The sequence below is a fragment of the Crotalus tigris genome, unplaced genomic scaffold (genome assembly GCF_016545835.1).
Source record: "Crotalus tigris isolate CLP2741 ecotype Arizona unplaced genomic scaffold, ASM1654583v1 scf7180000024131.857555, whole genome shotgun sequence".
NCBI classification, from domain to species: domain Eukaryota; kingdom Metazoa; phylum Chordata; class Lepidosauria; order Squamata; family Viperidae; genus Crotalus; species Crotalus tigris.
Window position 1 is genome coordinate 318,877 of NW_024100405.1, and position 18,048 is coordinate 336,924.

General features: G+C 35.2%; 1 protein-coding gene across 1 annotated transcript in view; it reads right to left on the reverse strand.

Annotated features, from left to right (window-relative positions):
* Positions 1-224: 224 nt before the first annotated feature.
* The window catches only part of WDR49 (WD repeat domain 49), a 108,728-nt gene continuing 90,904 nt past the window's right edge, over positions 225-18,048 (reverse strand). The window contains exons 17-20 of the mRNA XM_039322822.1: positions 9,072-9,184; positions 7,985-8,131; positions 5,485-5,654; positions 225-565 (exon numbers count right to left, since the gene is read on the reverse strand). Of these exons, the coding sequence (XP_039178756.1) occupies positions 5,509-5,654; positions 7,985-8,131; positions 9,072-9,184 (406 nt within the window). The 3' untranslated portion in view covers positions 225-565; positions 5,485-5,508. The remainder of the gene's footprint in view (positions 566-5,484; positions 5,655-7,984; positions 8,132-9,071; positions 9,185-18,048) is intronic.

Below are 18,048 nucleotides of genomic sequence, written 5' to 3' on the forward strand. Positions count from 1 at the left end.
ATGAGAAGGAAGGATTCACTGGAGAAGAGCCTAATGCTGGGAAAGATTGAGGGCAATAGAAGAAGGGGACGACAGAGAATGAGATGGCTGGATGGAGTCACTGAAGCAGTAGGTGTGAATTTAAATGGACTCCAGGAGATGGTAGAGGACAGGAAGACCTGGAGGAACATTGTCCATGGGGTCGCGACGGGTCGGACACGACTTCGCAATTAACAACAACAACAACAATCTTCCCCAAAACCAATATTCAAAAGTGTCAATACTGTTTCTATCTTGCTTCTTCAAAATCCAAATTTACTTTCATAGAATTTCATAGTAAATAATATTGCCTATACAATTCTGATCTTTGTAAGTATAAATACAACACAGCATGTAAGTATCTTTTGGATAAAAGTTCAGCAGTTTCCCTCAGAACATTACAGTGCAGTTCATCTGATCTTGGAAAGTTAAATGTATTCAAAGAAGAATTATTCTGTGATCATTCTAATTTAAAAATCTTCAATCCCATTCTTCACATTTTCCTGCTGGACCATATCCTTTTTTGTTGAAGAAGACAAATCAGCAACTGTAGTGGGGGGAGGGGGGCAGGACAGAAAGAAAAAGTTGAAACTGATTAGGTGGCAATCACAGCACCACAATTAAAGGCCTATCTCTTTTTTGTCCATGCGTCACTATTACACACACCTACAAAGAGGCAGGATTTTTATTGTGATGCTAATTGCCGTTTTCACTGTTTTTATTCCCCCTTTAAAAAACAGAAAAAGAAGGGAAAAACCCACAAAGATAACTATAATGCAAATACATAGTAAAACTATGCTTTGAAAGTGTTTACAAATGAAAAAATACAAAAGAAAAAAGAACAGAAACAAAGTATAACATATATTTACAGCAATTAACAGTTACAATTCTCTGTATACTTGTGTACAATAGTCCTAAACTTACTGCCAAAATTGAGTCCAAAATTTCTGTTGAGTGAGTTTTGCCCCATTTCATGACCTTTCTTGACGCAGTTGTTAAGTGAATCACTGCAGTTGTTAAATTAATAATGGGTTGTTAAGTGAATCTGGCCTCCTCATTGACTTTGCTTGTCAGAAGTTTGCAAAAGGTGATCACATGACCCTGGGACACTTCAACCATCGTAAATATGAACCAGTTGCCAAGCACCAGATTCTGATCACATGATGTATGTGACAACAGTCATAAGTGTGAAAAACAGTCATAAGTTACTTTTTTGGTGTCATTGTAACTTTGAATGATCACTAAATCAATAGTAAGTCAAGGACCATTATTCAAATACATATATATTAATTTATAATACATTTATATAGCTACAATTCTTTTTTAATCTACTGTATTTTATATAATGATTCCATGTTTCATTATGCTTTTCTGTACAAAATCTACATCTTCAGATATTTGTCTTATAGGTAGCAAATATAATCAGGTTTTTATTCCCCTGCAAACTGCACAAGACTCTGATGTTTTTCTTTTCCTTTCAGTTTGTATCTAAAGAAACTCTTTGTATTCATCAACACCTTTCACCAATCTTACCAACCATTCTGAGCTTAGTTTTTCTGAAATCATATCGACATATTTCTTCCTGTTCTCATTAGTTTCTCATTTAATGTTATCCTATTTATCAGGAGTCCACTGAAGTTCTCTATGCTTTCCTACTTCTGCTCCTGTGCTATCTGATTTAGCATAAACAGATGATAGAGTTCATTAAAATCTTCTCTTTTTTGAAGTCCAAGATACGTGTTTGACTTCATGCTGCTTTAGTTTCCATATAATTTATAATTAAGCAAATCAGTATTACACTATAATTTCCCCACCAATCTCCTGTTACTTCCAATTCCTCAGAACATTTCCTTATTGGGAATGTTCAAGAGTAGAAGGTTATGTATACCTTCCTCATCCTTTAATAAGACATCTGTCAGCAAAACATGTCAGGAATTTCCCAGAAAGATTTGGCAGAGTTCATCTCTCAAAATATTTACAAGGGAGCAAAGTCCTACAGCACTACTATTTCATGCATATTTGAAAAATCTGCAATTTTCTTTTAGGATGCATCATCCATATCTTCTCCTTGGATAGGTGGACAACAATAGACATTCACAAGAGTATCAGTTTTATTGGTTTGTCTGCTTATTTTAATCCACATGTTTTATACTGTATTGTTAATTTCTTTATTTGGATTTCTGAGAAAGAGTGGATACTTTTAACATGCAATCTGTTCCCCCATTGCTTCTGTTCCTTCTGAACTATTGTATTCCAATCAAGGGACTCATCCTACCAAATATCTGTTATACTTCTTAAATCATATTTGTTTGACTTGTTTATTTCTCATGCTCTGAGAATTAATGTATAAACAAATAAGGTCATGCTTGCTAAGCCATTTCCTTTCTGATTTTCATTGAGTGCTTTAATAAATTTCAAAGCAATACTCCTGTTTTTTTCTATACTAAAGAACTCTACATCCATTGCATCAACTATACTGAAAGGTATTATATTATAGAAATTAACGTTACCTAACTCAAACCCACCATGCTTCTATCAAATATAGCTTTATCAGTTTTTTATAAGCTACAACCCATAAGCTACAAGCACATAAGAATCCTTCCATTCTCCATCTCCCTCCGTGCCTAACCTCTAGCCAATACTGCCGTCCTTCATTGTTGCCTTTCTTCATTCTTTGTGGAAGGCGACCCCTCCCCCGCTGCATTTCTTGCCTGTTTGTTGCTGTTTGTTGCTAGATAACTCAGATTAAGATCCTCTAAACCAAATCTATCCATCAATATTATTTGAATACTGATTTTTGATATCTCTCTTTCCCCTTCCATGAATTCCATGAGAACACTACCCCAAGACCTTGAGCTTCCTTTTGAAATGGTCAAAGTCCATGATAATATGATTATACCTGTACCATGAAATTCTATATCTCCATACATGCATTAATAGATAGAAATAATTATCAACCTGTTTTATTTGTGAGGGCTTGAAAACTGAATAGTAGTACAGAATAGCTCATCCAATGGACTTGCCCCTATCTTTTTATTGTTTTTTTATGGATAATTTTTCCAGTGTCAGATTCATTTGTATTGACTTCTTTCTTTATCCTGAAATCTTTAACTTCCCTCTCATCAGTTGAATTGGGACCATTTGCAATGTCCATTCTTTGACTTTTCCCTTCAATGAGTGTTACAAGCTAGTATTTGCCAACAGATTGGAAGAGGTCAATCAACATTTCAATACCCAAAATAAAGACTCCATAGAGCCGGGGTGTCAAACTCGCCACATCACGTGATGTGTCACGACGTATCATGACTTTTTTTCCATTGCCGGCAATGGGGTGGGCATGGTTTCACCATGACACATCCGGCCCGCGGGGCGGCAGTTTGACACTCCTGTCATAGAGCATACAAACTATTACACAATATTACAAGCTATGACTATGTAATGCCTATTACCTCATAGTTCCCTTCGTCTGGTGAGATCCCACAGGCTGGGCCTCCTTCGTCAGCCAAGCAATGCCATTTGGCGGGGCCACGGGGGAGGGCTTTCTCTGTGATGGTGCCCACATCTTGGAACCAGCTCCCCCCGGAGATTAGGACCGCTCCCACCCTGTTGGTTTTCCGCAAGCTGCTTAAGACCTGGCTTTTCCGGCAGGCCCGGGGTTTATAAAATCTGACCCCTGGATGAATGTTATTGTATTGTTTGTCTTGTTAAGTTATATTGTGTTTTTATTGTTAGCCGCCTGGAGTCCTGCGGGAATGGGGCGGTCTATAACTTTTAATAAATAAATAAAATAAATAAGAGTCCTACATGAAAAAAAAAGATGCTAGACAGTAGAGGAACATGAGACATTATTTCTGATGCATGCTGAATAATTAGAAAAGTCAAAAAGTACCAGAAAGAACTCAGTATGTGCTTCATTGGTTATAGAAAGGCCTTCAGTTGTGGCAATATTAAACTCTAGAATATGCTTAGAAAAAAAAGGAATAAAAAAAATGTATTGTCCTCAAAAAGACAAGAAACCTACACACAGGTTGGGAAGTACATAATGAAACAGACTGCTCCAGGTTGGCAAAGGACTGAGACAAGGCCATATATTATCCTCTTATTTATTCAAGCTATATGCTGAATATTTATTAAGGAAATCTGGTTAGGAAGAAAATAAGCATTGTTTTAAAACTGGAGGAAGGAACAGCAATAATTTGTGGCATGCTGATGACACTAACAGCTGAAAATGCAAAGGATTTGCAAAGTCAAGTAACAAAAGTCAAGGAGTATAATGGAAAAATTGGAAGTCAGTATAAGGATGATTATCTAATGACAACAGATACAATAAACTTGTATTGATAATGAAGATATTGAAATGGTAGGTAGCTTCTGCCTTTTAGGATCAACCATCAACAATAAAAAAACAAGCTAGCAAACAGGCAAGAAGTCCACCACAGATTAGAACTTGGTAGAACAGCCATGAAGTCCTTGGAAAAGACATTCCTATGTCATGATGCATCTAGTGCAAGCAAAGATATTCATTGCAACACTCTACGGAAGCAAAGATTGGAGTTTGAAGGAACGGGATTAAAAGAGTATTGACTCTTTTGAACTTGATATTGGAGAAGACTTCTATGAATACCATGGATAGCCAGGAAAATAAAACAAAAAAAAATGCATCAGCAAAGAAATCAACTCAGTAACGGAATAAATGACTGGCTTTAATTACTCTACTATGGATACATTATCTAGCTTCCTGGAGAACAGTCTAATACTGGGGAAGGTGGAAGGAAAGCTGGATAAATTCAGTTACAGTGGCAATGGAAAACTGAAAGGCCAGATTAAGGTCAGATTGTCCTTGATAAACTATGTATACTGCATGTGGTCACTAAGAGTTTCAATGATTTGATGACATTTTGTCAAGGTGCACAGTATGATTTTCTTACTGGTAGTGTGCAATTTCAGTCTTTTTCAACTGACTGATGGCTCAAATGTCAATCTGTAATTGATTCATTTCATCTTTCACTATGTTGAGTTTTCCTTCATTCATGTTTAATATGTTCCATATTTCAACCGTTATTCTGTCTTTGCAACTCTGGATTTCTTTTCCTCCATGGCAACATCAGCAACTAGATATCCTGAAGGCTTTAATCTAGCTATATCATAAACATCATTAGTATTGTAAAAGACTCTCAGCTCATACTCAAGGGAAAAGGCAAATTTATTCTTTCTAATACCTTTTAAAAGAGATTTATTAAATTGCATTGTCATTTGGTTTTACTTCATTGACATCATGTTCTTTGTGCAGTTCCAAAGTGGAAAGTGGGATAGAAAAAACATTCCTTACATTTTCATGCTTTCTTTATAGTGTTTACCATGTACATTTTTCTCATTTTAGCATCTTCTCCATCCTATGTATTTCTCAATGAGAGGAAACAAAAGTTGGGCTCTTACATTGTCAAGGCTTGTATCCTTCATTCTTACCTTCCTTTTGAAACCATGAATGATTCATTTTCGTTTCAACTTCCCTTGCTTTCTCTCACTTGTTATCCTATCTTTGGGACACAGTTCCTCCTGCAACTGTCTTGACCATTTTTCACGGTCCAGAATTTCTTTGGGGAATAAGTTCTTTTCATCAAATGCAGCTTTCAGAGCTATCAGACCAAATGAAACAAAGTCCTTATTTCAACAAATATGTATTTTAAATGGTTGCAATAAACAAAAACCCCAATTTTCAAGTTAGTCATTTTTCATTTCAGAATGAGTCTTAAAATAGCAATAGGAAACATGGGCTCCAGTAGAACAGAAGTTGCCTTCAGAAGTTGTGGGTGCTCCATCACTGGAGAAACTGGACAACCACCTGTCTGAAATTGTATAGGATCTCATGCTTGACTACAGTTGAACTAGAAGACCTCCCAAGTCCCTTTCAACTCTGATATTCTATGTTCTGTGTTCTAAATTCTATTGTCCCAGGTCCTCTGAACCTTGGTAATACCACTGTATTGGATTTGTGACAAATCCAAGGATCATAAAAGCCTTGGGAAAGAACATTTATGGCAATCAATTTAAGATTACGTGTTGGATTCTTATACAGTGTAACTATCTTAGACCTGGAAGTCAAAATTCAAGTTAATTTTTGGCTATAACACTGTGACATTGGGATATTACCACATTTTTCTTTTCCCAACTTTGTAGTTGATTTAACTTGTACATTTCTAACACCCTTCTGAGCAAAATAATACCTGCAAATTTCTCAAACCAAAGAGTTAATACTGAAGCTTACTTCATTTTGGCTTCTCCTCGTTGCCTAAAAATAGGATTTTCTCAAGGATTAATGAGAGAATTCTGAAGTACTTCATATAAATGTAAGAATAGCATTTTATATCAAAAGCTCCAGGGGAATAGGAGAGATTCTGTCTGGCAAGATTAATAACAGTCTAGAAAATCAGTATTTTGCCAACTGACATAGCTAATCAAGAAGCTGTTTATAAATTGATCTGACTTCCAAAATGTTTATTTTTAATTTTAAAAATTAGTTTTTGGAGCTGAGCAGGATCTTTTTCTTGGTTTATGCTGAATCATCAATATAACTCCAGTTTCACTCTTCTTGTTTTTCAGTTACTTTCCACCTAATTCCCAGTTGCCTCTTAATACACTGCTTGAAAAGGCAACAGCTTTTTTTCTTCCACCATTAAAAGTGCTGATGTTGATATATGAAAGTAGTTTTATTGCTAATCCTATTCCATTCATATTGACAATCTATGATGATCTCAGGTCTTGGCAAGTATGCTGTCTTTATGATAAAGGTTCTCTGTTCTAATATTTGCTGTGGATATTTTTGGATAAATATATGTTCTTCAATTATGAAATGCTGGGAACAAAACAAATTAAGGAATGGTTTAAAATAAGGGAAGCAATCAGGGAGAAATCTGCTTATTTCACATCTGAAATTCCCAAAATCACAGATTAATCACTATGTTTGTCAAACTAGCACCATCTAAGACTCATTCCTCTCTCTTCTGTCCATGGTAACTGATTTAGAGAGAAGAGAAAAGGAATTGAATCAGGTCCTTTTACTGTCAACCATGCTAGGAGACTATTAGACCAGTTATCTTGATTCTAGTTCTTATGGGAGACCAATGAACACATGCCAAAATAATTCCTATCCAAGTACTCCAAACAGGCACTACCTACCTGCTCTACCCTGGAGTGATCAGCATTGTCCCATCTAATAATGGTTAAAGGACCACATTCCCCAAGCATCCATCACAAACTTTCCTTACCATCCTCCAGGATGCCGCTAATTCACCAGACGTGCCCTCTATAGCAATGATTTCCAACCTTTATTGCACCAGGGATCAGTTTTATGGGAGACAATTTTTCCATAGACCAGGGAAGGGAGAGCAGTAGTATGCAACCTAGATCCCACGCATGTGCAGTTTTGCTTGCTTGCTAGTCACCCCCTGTTGTGTGACCCAGTTCCTAACAGGCCACAAACCAATACTGTTCTCCAGTCAGGGGTTGAGGACCCCTGCTCTATAGCTAATGAAAATAAATAAATAAATACTCCCAGGATTTCAATAGGCTGACAACTTCCTATCCAGGGGAAAAACTAGATGTAAATGTAATAAAAGACAAATTAAATGGAGGGTTGCAACACAAGATTGAGAGGATAAAACCAGTGACCATTAGCCCAATTTTCTTCTAATGTAGTTATAAATGTGCAAAGAATTTAATGTCATTAGAGTTTTCAAAAGTGCCTGGCCGCTTTTCCATGGCAAAAATCATTTACAGCTTTGGATCATAGATTTTCTGCATCTTCCAGCTTTCTTGATTCCTGAAAGGATTCCCTCAGGCCACACAATAAATCCAAGGTCTCCCCATTACCTCCCCCTCTTCTTAAAAGAGATAAGCTTGCGGTATTAATTTTTGCCTCTCGCTTACGAGACTCTGTATAATGACAATATAATAAGTATCTACTTACTTGCTGAAAGAGTAGGTGGTTTTAAATCTTTAGAAGACTTCTCTGCCAACTTCTCCCCAGAGTATTTGTCAGGGTGCAAAAATAAGTCCAGCTCATTCATATCTGTTATCTCCTTCAGGGCTTCAATCTTCAATGACCTAAATACAACTAGTTCAGAACCAAAGGATCATTCCAAAAACAAATTCCAGCTAGGTAAAATCACCTAATCACATTAAAGCCATTTGTGTGGCTAAAAATGTTCAGCCATAAGTCAAAAAAAGAGATTTAGAAGACCAGTCCTCAGACCGATTGCTCTAGAAATGCTCTATAAGTTTAATTAAATGACATTTTTTCCAGGAAAGCTGTATAAAACCCATCTCTGGCCTGGAATCCAATTTATCATAAAGTTTGTTCCTGACACATTCAGTCATTTTCCACTCACAGAGTCCAGCACTCTTATCTAACTGAAGGCCAGGCATTGTGTTCCTAAACATAGTCTCTCCGGTCCTCAGAACCTCTTGTGACTATGTCAATCATATACAAGCTTGCATGGTGGGGTTTCTCCCCAATTAAAGGCAGAAAGCACACAAAAATTGTAACATAAATCCCTAAAATAGGTTCAGTGAGACTTAAAAAAGAAGAGGAGGAAGAAGAGAAAAAGAAGAAAAACAGCAACATTAGAGAAGAAAAACTATTGGAAATCCCAATCTCATTCCATCTATTTTCTGACTCTGTCCATTTCATATCATCATTTCACCCACTGCAACCCCCAAAGTATAAAAAATAGTGTGTCTATGTCTTAATTTTAGAGCCATCAATGGGGGTAGTCATAATGAATTATGGTAGGACTTTACTAAAGAAACCAGCAGGAATCCAATTCTGGGTCTTTGAAGGTCCTAGCTTGATTTATCAAGCCTGACAATTTTAGAGGTTTGAACTTCCTATTGCTTCTCCAACATTTTCCACAGCTTTCTGTATGAACTTCTTTTAGCAACAGACTGGATGTATTCCCCCAAATCAATGAAGACAACAGTGTACATCACAATGGTAAGGAATGTACATTATAAGAGAGTGCATAATAATGTTGCTAACGATGAATATAGTATACCTGTTGGTTTTATTCCAGTCATTCTAGTGCTGAGACTGTATTTCTTTCCTTTCTCATTTTGTCTCGCTTGGAATTTTTTCCCCAGTATTGTGTTCCCCCATATATTATTTTCCCTAGATGGATAGAAACATGGAACAAAATGAAATATTTTTGACATGATCATGCTTTGTTTCAATTGCTCTTTTTTTGTACAAGGGAGCAAGAGTGTGGAAGATGTGCCTACCATTGACAGTTAACAAGACAAGGTAGCAGAATGATTGGACCACAAGGCAAAAGAAAACTTTCTCTGAAATGAATCTTGTTATCCATTCTCAATAGAGCTCATTAGGGCTGAATGAATCAAATGAATATCCCAAGTGAAACAACAAAATAAACTGTTCCATGGTACCAACTCTCTGAGATGTTTATAATAGTCAATCAGAGGTCTTCAGGATGAGAAGTTGAATTTGGAATGGGCTACCTTTCACTTCAAAATCAAATAGGAGATAGGAAAATCAAAGAATTTTCAAGAGAGATTTATAAAAGAGTTTGCTATTTTATTTATGTGTATACAAACACACACACACACAGAGAGAGAGAGAGAGAGAGAGAGAGAGAGAGAGAGAGAGAGAGAGGGAGGGAGAGAAGAAAAGCTTAACCATGTATAGAAGTTAAATATCATTTCAATGGTATTGTTTTTTCTGGAAAAATGTGCAAAAAGTTGTAATAATGTAAATACCTCTTTTGTTATTGAACCTCAAGGCAATTTTTAATTGGAACATTGTGTGAATTTATTTCTGTTTGTTTTAAAACAGTTCTTTTTGTTTAAAATCACATTAACTGAGCAAAAAAAAATTCTTTCCATCTTACAAGAATTCAGCCATTGAATAAAATTTTGTTGTTTTAAACATAAGAAGTGACTTTTGCTTATTCATTTGTAAATGGTTTTGCATAACCTTCAATCTCCGCAAAAGAACAAAATAAAAAACTGAACTGGATGTTCTGCAAATCAGTTTCCAATCAGTTAAAAGTAGAGTAAATTATACAATAAAAGTACAGTGTGTCTGTTTTTTAATGAAAAGGTATATCTGGAGTGACAGGGTGAAGGGCACAGTTTTTAACCTTATTGCCAACTTGCTGTGTTGCTATTCCAAATTGCTCCCCAAGTAATTATCTGCCTGTTGAATTTGAAACACACATTTGCCCTTGCAAACACATTTTTCAGAACCTGGAGGTATAAAAAAATCATGAAAAAGGCTGAAAAATAAAGAAAAAAAAATATGGGGGAAAGATTAATCACCGTCTCATCTCTTCTCATCTCATTATATCCTGGAAGCTTTAGCAGCAATTTTTGCTATGAATAAAACAGCTGTTAGTCTGGTGGACTATGATGTGTAGTTTTGTACTGAATTACAGTTTTGATGTGATTACACTAAGGATATTCTTTTTAAAAAGAGTTGGTTCTCAAAATCTATCCATGTTCAGCTACAAGATGAAACAGTTGCTTGATTGCATGCATGAACGAGTCTATTCCCATTTTAACACTAGAAGCCCTGTTCCACAACATACTTCAGTGGGTTGATGTGAAGATATTTTTTGTGCATATTTTTTTATTAATGATTTTGGTTACACAATAAAATACAATTTTATTACAAACTAAGTTTTAAAAAAGAAACAAGAATGGTAACAAAATAAAAAGTGCAAGGAAAAAGGAAAAAGAAGAAAAAATATGATAAAAATATAATAAATATATAAAGATGTGACTTCTAATCTTCATTACAAATATAAACAAATTTAGTAATTCATCACTCCCTATTGGTTTACAATATCTCATCTGTTATCTATAAGTATTATAAAACATTGTAATTAAATGGAAGGAATATAATTAATTGTCTTAATTTTAGTTTATTATTGTATGAATATTGTCAAATGTTATCATAGGATCTGATTTCTTTTCAATTATTCTTTGTCACATCACACAAAGTTCTTTAAGCATTTAAAAGCCTCTTTTGTAGATCCAATAAGAAAATATTTTTCTTGGCTTATCATTGTAATTCCACTTTCATTATTTTCTCTGTCTTGTCAAACAAATTTTGTTCCATGTCTGTCATTCCCTCACTGACATCTTTTGGACATAATCTATCCATAGAATTTGACATCATTAATGATATTGTTGATATTGTAACTACTAATTTCTGGCTCCATTCTTCAAATATCACCTTTAATATTTCCCATATTATGAAATTTTCTGTCATTTTGTAAGACCAAGTTAATCAATACCAAAAGCTGGCTTGTATTTTTTTTCTCCTTCAACTTACAATATAGTCCCCTCTAGCATCCAATTTCTAAAATTATAAAGTCATTTATCTTTATTATGAACCAAGATAGCCAACATATCTCTGGTTTAATTAATGATATATCTCTTTGATCTTCCCTTCTCCCATTTGTATTCTCCTTCTTCAACCTTAGCCAAAATATAATTCTTAATATTTTCAATATATAAAAGATTAGATATAGGCATTTTTTATATTTATACAAATATTAATAATCTCTCTATATAACATTTTTTCAGCTTATACTATTCTCATAACCATCATCTCATTAGTTCAGCATGCATCCTATTTTTATAATTTTTGTTCGATTAAATTCCCTTATATTCAATCCAATTCTTATCAGTCATATTAGTCATCTAACTGTCCAAATTTTCCCATTTAGGTACATCATCCCAATATTTTATGTCATGCATTATAAAAATACTATACTTTTTATCTATCTTATAGTATCTAGATATAACATCCTTTTTAATCAATTTATATTTCACTTATATTAATAAAAGTTACATCAACCTGCTATTTTAACATTTCATATAATATAGAACATACTATATTACTTAAATCTCTTATCCTTCTTATTATAAGGCGCCTTTATGTTCAAAAAGTCTCTCTTCTTTTAGCCATATTCAAACAAATGTTTATTCATGTAATAGTCCATCTGGTAGGCTGAGTCAAATCTCTTGTATCTGTCACTGGTCTTCTTTTGCCAAGTAATTTTCCAAGTTGATGTAATCCACTTATCCAGCAGTTCCTGTATTTTTACAAATGTTGGGAATACAAAAGCTGAAGTAAGTAAGATGAATACTTTCTGTCTCCCAAACTTTGATAGTTCTCCTGATAATTCTATAGTCCATTCCATTTTTCTTGTTGCATCAGAACCTTGTAGATTTTTTCCTGTTTGTGTCAAATTGTAATTCTTTTCCTTTGTTATTTCATCAATTTGATCATACTCTTCTAATTTTTAGTCTTCTGTCTGATTTATTTGTTCATTTGTTGTTATTTCCTGGGTGTTCTTTAATTGTAGATTTAGATTGGAAATATGCTTATTTAAATCACCAAAGTTGTTTTGAATTTCCTCATGGTTAGAGTCTATTGTCATTTGTATTTGTCCTAACATTACATATATTTCCTCCTGGAAAGAATTTATCTTGCCTTGAAGTAATGCTTCTGGTGGCCCTTGATTTTCCAGGCTAAGTCCTTCAGGAGAAAATATTGAATGTGGTATCCTGTCATTTTTTGATACGTATGTGATATCCATGTTGTCTCCCCCCTTCAAATAATCTTTCATCAATGTTTTAATTCAAAAGTCAATTTATCAGTCAGTCAAAATTACAGTTCAGTGTGTTAAGCCACTTTAAATCCTTCCTGTAGATTCACCTCTAAAAGATTAGCCAAAAAGCCAAGGTTTTTCTTTTCCATAAACAGTTCTTAGATTTAAACAACAGTCCAGGTGTTGTTTTTTTCTTTCAGACACTTTTAATCTTATAGCTGGCTCTTCCGTTCCCAGCTGTCTTCAAGGCTATTTGCAATTCAAAGGAACAACTTTTTCTTTGTTTCTAGTCATTCGGCTTATTTCTGAGTCCTTATTGTTAGTGTTTTATTCTCTGATTCTCCATTAGATGTCAGCAATTATTTATTTTTTCAGTTTTTTTTTCAATCAAAAAGTTATTTTTGTTATATATTTTTATAATTCTGTCAAAAATTCTTTAGGGTATAATCTTGACAGTTTTTTAGTTCCTAGATTTATCCAGAATGTAGTATTTTAAATCAAATTTTTGTAATATCTCTTCCCTCCTTTAATATTAATTCATTGCTTCCATCTGTAAGGGAATGGGGATATAGTCCCCTCCCTTCACTTCTGGAGGTTTTCTTGTTTTGGGGATCTTGTCAAAGATTTAGTTAGTAGATAAAAGAAAGAAGATCAGTACTCTCACCAATTCCAAGCACGCTGTTCACCTACGTTCAGGTTCATGCTCTGGGACTTTGGCTGCAAGTAGCTTGGGCTAGACGCTGATCTCATGCTAGCCTTTCTCCTGTCGGGTTCAGAAGGCTTTCCCTGGATCAAATAGAGTGATTGCCATCGCTTCATGATCAATGGGGCACCCCTCCTTCACAGTCACCTCTTTGGGGTGACTTCAGACTCATCTAGGGTCCCCCTGGCAGGATAAAACTAGCCATGGGGAGCAGAGGTCCGCTCTCGCGCGGCCATGCGTTACGGGTGCAAAACAGAAGTCCTCCTTAGATCAAAATCTTTTAACTTTTTTTGCTTACTTCACATTCATAAGTTTGTAATTATTTGTTGTTGCTATTGTTGTTCAGAGCTGAAGTTACTTACCTGGCAGGGCGGATACCTTGATCATCAAACTTGTCATTCTAAAGATTTCAAGTAGTTTTCAAATAGCTAATAGGCAATTTCCAAATGTGATTAGAAAGTGAGTGTCTTTCAAAAGATTACACCATAGTTGTGTCCTTTAAAAGGCTCCACTATGGTTGTAAGCAAGATGGTTGATCTTGCTGTCTCCTAGTGCTCAAACTCACTGAAAACACCTGCCCTATGGTCCTCTTCATGAGGAGTAGTCTTCCAGAACATGTGTGGGTGATCTCCTATCTTGTACTTACAGCCGAGGTGGCGCAGCAGTGAGGGTGCAGTACTGCAGGCCACTTTAGCTGACTGTGTTCAGCAGGTAAGTGGTTCAAATCTCACCGGCTCAAGGTTGACTCAGCCTTCCATCCTTCCGGGGTAGGTAAAATGAGGACCCAGATTGTTGGGGGCAATGTAATATATATATATATATATATATATATATATATATATATATATATATATATATGCTTACTGGTGTACACCGCTTAGAGAGTGCTTGCACTTAAAGCGATATATAAGTCTCATAAATAAATAAATAAATAAATTTGGAGAAGTTCTGAAGAAATGGATTGCTCACCGGTTCTTTAGTTTTTGTCATAATTGTCAACTCCATTTTTATGAAAGTGACTTCAACTTGCTATGCCTCTCTCAAAAGTAAAAAAAAAGATTAAAAAATAAAAATACCACTGTTTACAGAGAATAAACATCAATCAGCAATCATGACATTTGGTAAAGTTGGCATTGGTGCACTACTCACTTGTGCAAGCTAAATTTATTCTTCATGATTAATGAACTATCATAAAACCCTGTGTGACATAAACGGTATTTTCATAGCAGATGCTACCATTATGGAAACTAAACTTGTGCTTTGAGGGAACTAACCTAGTGAACGATTATGCTCCAACACTTTTGTAATCAGAAGGCTAGATCTAATTGGCGGCCAACAGTTATTGATTTGGAGTGATATGCTTGGAGCTCCACTCCTAAAAAAAATGGATAGAACCAGGATGAAAGCTAAATGTGGTTGTATTGCATTCATACACACGCTTCAATTTATTGGAAATTAAATATAGTTTGAAAAATTGTGTTCCAGCTGTGTATGTAATAAATTTGCCCTTTTGAATACAACCTTTGGAGTCTGGCCTCCAGGGACTGAATTAAACATTGATCAGCAATGTCTGAAGGAGCCATCTCTCCTGGATGTAGATCTCCTCTGCACTAATAAATAGCTGTTTATTCAGGTTTCTTAACTGTGCAGGGAGTTCTATTTGCATCTATGCAAATACAAATAGGAACATGTTTCTCATAAAAGCAAGAATGATGAAGCCATCATATGTCACTAAGATCAGGTTTCCATTCATGCTGTTAGCTATCTTGTGTGCACATCTGCATGCAATTTATATCAAGTTGTTTACTTGGAACAGAAAAATGAAAGCCTAAAGTCTCATAATTGTGCCCAGTAGCAATATAATTTGCAGGATGCTATACAGAGATATTGGAAATGACTTAGTACATTAAAAAAGCAGATGCCAGGGCTTAAATCTCAGACTTTCTGGCTACAGTGCAAATTATCACTTAGAGATGGTTTTCCTTCTTTAAAAAATTATGAATTTTCCATTTGGTTCCAAATGGCATACACTTGTCATTACTACAGCTTCATTAAAGGTATAGACATATAGTTTCGTTTAGTCAACTATAAGTTTCCGTTTTTGACAAGACAGCTGAGCTTTCTGTGCTTTGCATTTTAGAATCTCTCTTCAAGTTCTAGTCCAGTAATAACCATTAGGGAAATGGATCTGGACACAAAATCTTCAAATTCAATTTCACTACAGCTACTTACAGCTCTTTCTGAACTAAATAATTAAAACTGAATTGTAAGCCATCCAGAGTCATTGATTGTAACAGGCAGCCATTGACATTTTGAATAAGCAAACAGAATATTCTCCAATCTTCATAAATTCTGGTATAGATTGGATACACATATTTACCCATTGGTGCACAGGCTTTTGGGGTTTGAGGGTAGCTCAGAGTTCTAGAGAAATGCGTAACAGGCCACAATGCAGGAAAAAAGGAAAAGAGGAAAGAAGGAAGGAAGGAAGATAGGTTGAAGACTTGTTTGTAATGAAAACTATATTGTTTTACAATTCCCAATCTAAATATTGATTCCCATGCACCTCCATCCATCTTCTCCTACCTTATCTGAATCTTCAGTCTCTAACTTTAATCTGAACATATTGAAAATTGGCACAAACTGAAAAACCCATGCACCATGGAATGATTAAATACAGCTTAAATGTATTTTGACAGGGGTCATAACTCAATTAAATAGCCTGTGCTTTGTAGACAGAAGATTCCAAGTTCAGGTCTTGTTATTTCCAGTTAAAATAATCAGGTAATAGAGAACACCCTTTACTTGAGATTCATGAATGATGTTGCCAGTCAGTGTAGACAATGCATGTATCCTGACATCTATGTTGTTAAGCCAACCATTGGATGAGATAAGATCTATATCAAGTACTGTAAATGCCGGCGTACAAGGCGACCCGGCGTATAAGACGACCCCTGTCTTTATAGCCGGGCCGCATTCCTAGAATGTCGTCTTATACGCCAGAAACTACCAGTAAGACGACTCGGCATATAAGACGACCCCCATCTTTGGCACCAATTTCAGCACTCGCGGAAGTCGTCTTATACGCCGGCATTTACGGTATGTCTTGTTTTTGGATGCATTTGGTTGGCTTCCATGGCCATAAGCATAAACTATTTATTCTTTGATCTGACGTAGGACATTTAGGATAGAATAGAGCTGGAAGGGACTTCTAGTCCAGCCCCCTGCTCAAGCAGGAGAACCTATACCATCTCAGACAAGTGACTCTAGCCTCTTCTTAAAAATCTCTAGTGATGGAGTGCCCACAATTTCTGGAGGCAAGCTGTTTCACTAGTTAATTGTCCTCAGTGTCAGGAATTTTCTCCTTAATTTCAGGTTGCTTCTCTCTTTAATCAATTTCCAACCATTGTTTCTTGTCCTTCCCTCTGGTGCTTTGATGAATAATGTGATCTTTTCTTCTTGGTGGCAGCCCCTCAAATACTGGAATATTGCTATCATGTCTCCCCTATTTCTTCTTTTCTTTAGACTAGCCAAACCTTTATTCTACATGTTTTTAAATCCCTTTCTCCAGAGCCCTATGCAGTGGTCTTTCAATATTTTCCATTATAATTTGAAATAGATATACTTGGAGACCTGGATGAAAATACTGTGAATATCTTCCAGAGATACCTGGGAGATGAATAGCATTAGCCACAATTTAAACAAACAAACAAACAAACAAACAAACCACTTCTAGTTGTAGTTGCAATTTCCAAATTTCCAGTTTGAATGGCCAAAAGAATTCTGGGAATTACAACCTCAACAGATCTAGAGATGTCAGGTTATGGAAGGCTTCCCTTCAGCTATGAGAAAAAAGAATAAAAATCTTAGATTATTTTCCCCAGAAAATGTGTTCTGATTAATTTTGAATTTGAAAATATCAGAATTCTAATTGTACCCACAATCACACATGTCGAGTTAGATGGACATGCACCGTAGCTTTGGGCAACATTTTCCAACTTTGTAACACTGCAATTGTAGTGAACAGCATCATATTTTATTATTCATTACTATATTTAGTTGTGCATTGGCCCTGTACATGAAGGTTACTTTGTTTTGCCCAATGTTATTAGCATTTTAATAACACAGAAGCTTAATTATGTTATATCAAAGAAATTAAAGTGAGGAAGCACTTAGCCAAAGTTTAACTTACCATTCTTATGTTTTCATATTTTACAAACATCCATGAAAGACTTATGTATTTTGCCATATATGAATTCACTCAGAATCAAATTCTTGCAAATTCTTTTGGCAAGAGAACTACAAAGTTATACCAATTACTTATTCAATGTATTTTTTTATAAACTAGAATAAGAGGAAAAAAAACCTTTTAAAAACTGTTGTTTGTAAAACACAACACAATAAGCTGCCACAGAAAATTTACAAACAGGTTAGTCCCCATTCTCACAAAACCATGCTCCTGAATTTTTAACAACCTTGCGTAAAGAATTTTTTCAGGTGATGCATTTCTTGGTGCTAGATGTTTTGGTACTACACTGTTATAAAACAATCCAAGAGACAAAGAAAATATCCTATTTGTTATGTTTCTTTGTCAATATTTTGAGCCCTATTTATATATTATTATTTTTTTAAAAAACTCTTAAGGCAGAGGATTTAAATGTTAGTATTTAAAAAGCTCTTAAAGGATTCTTC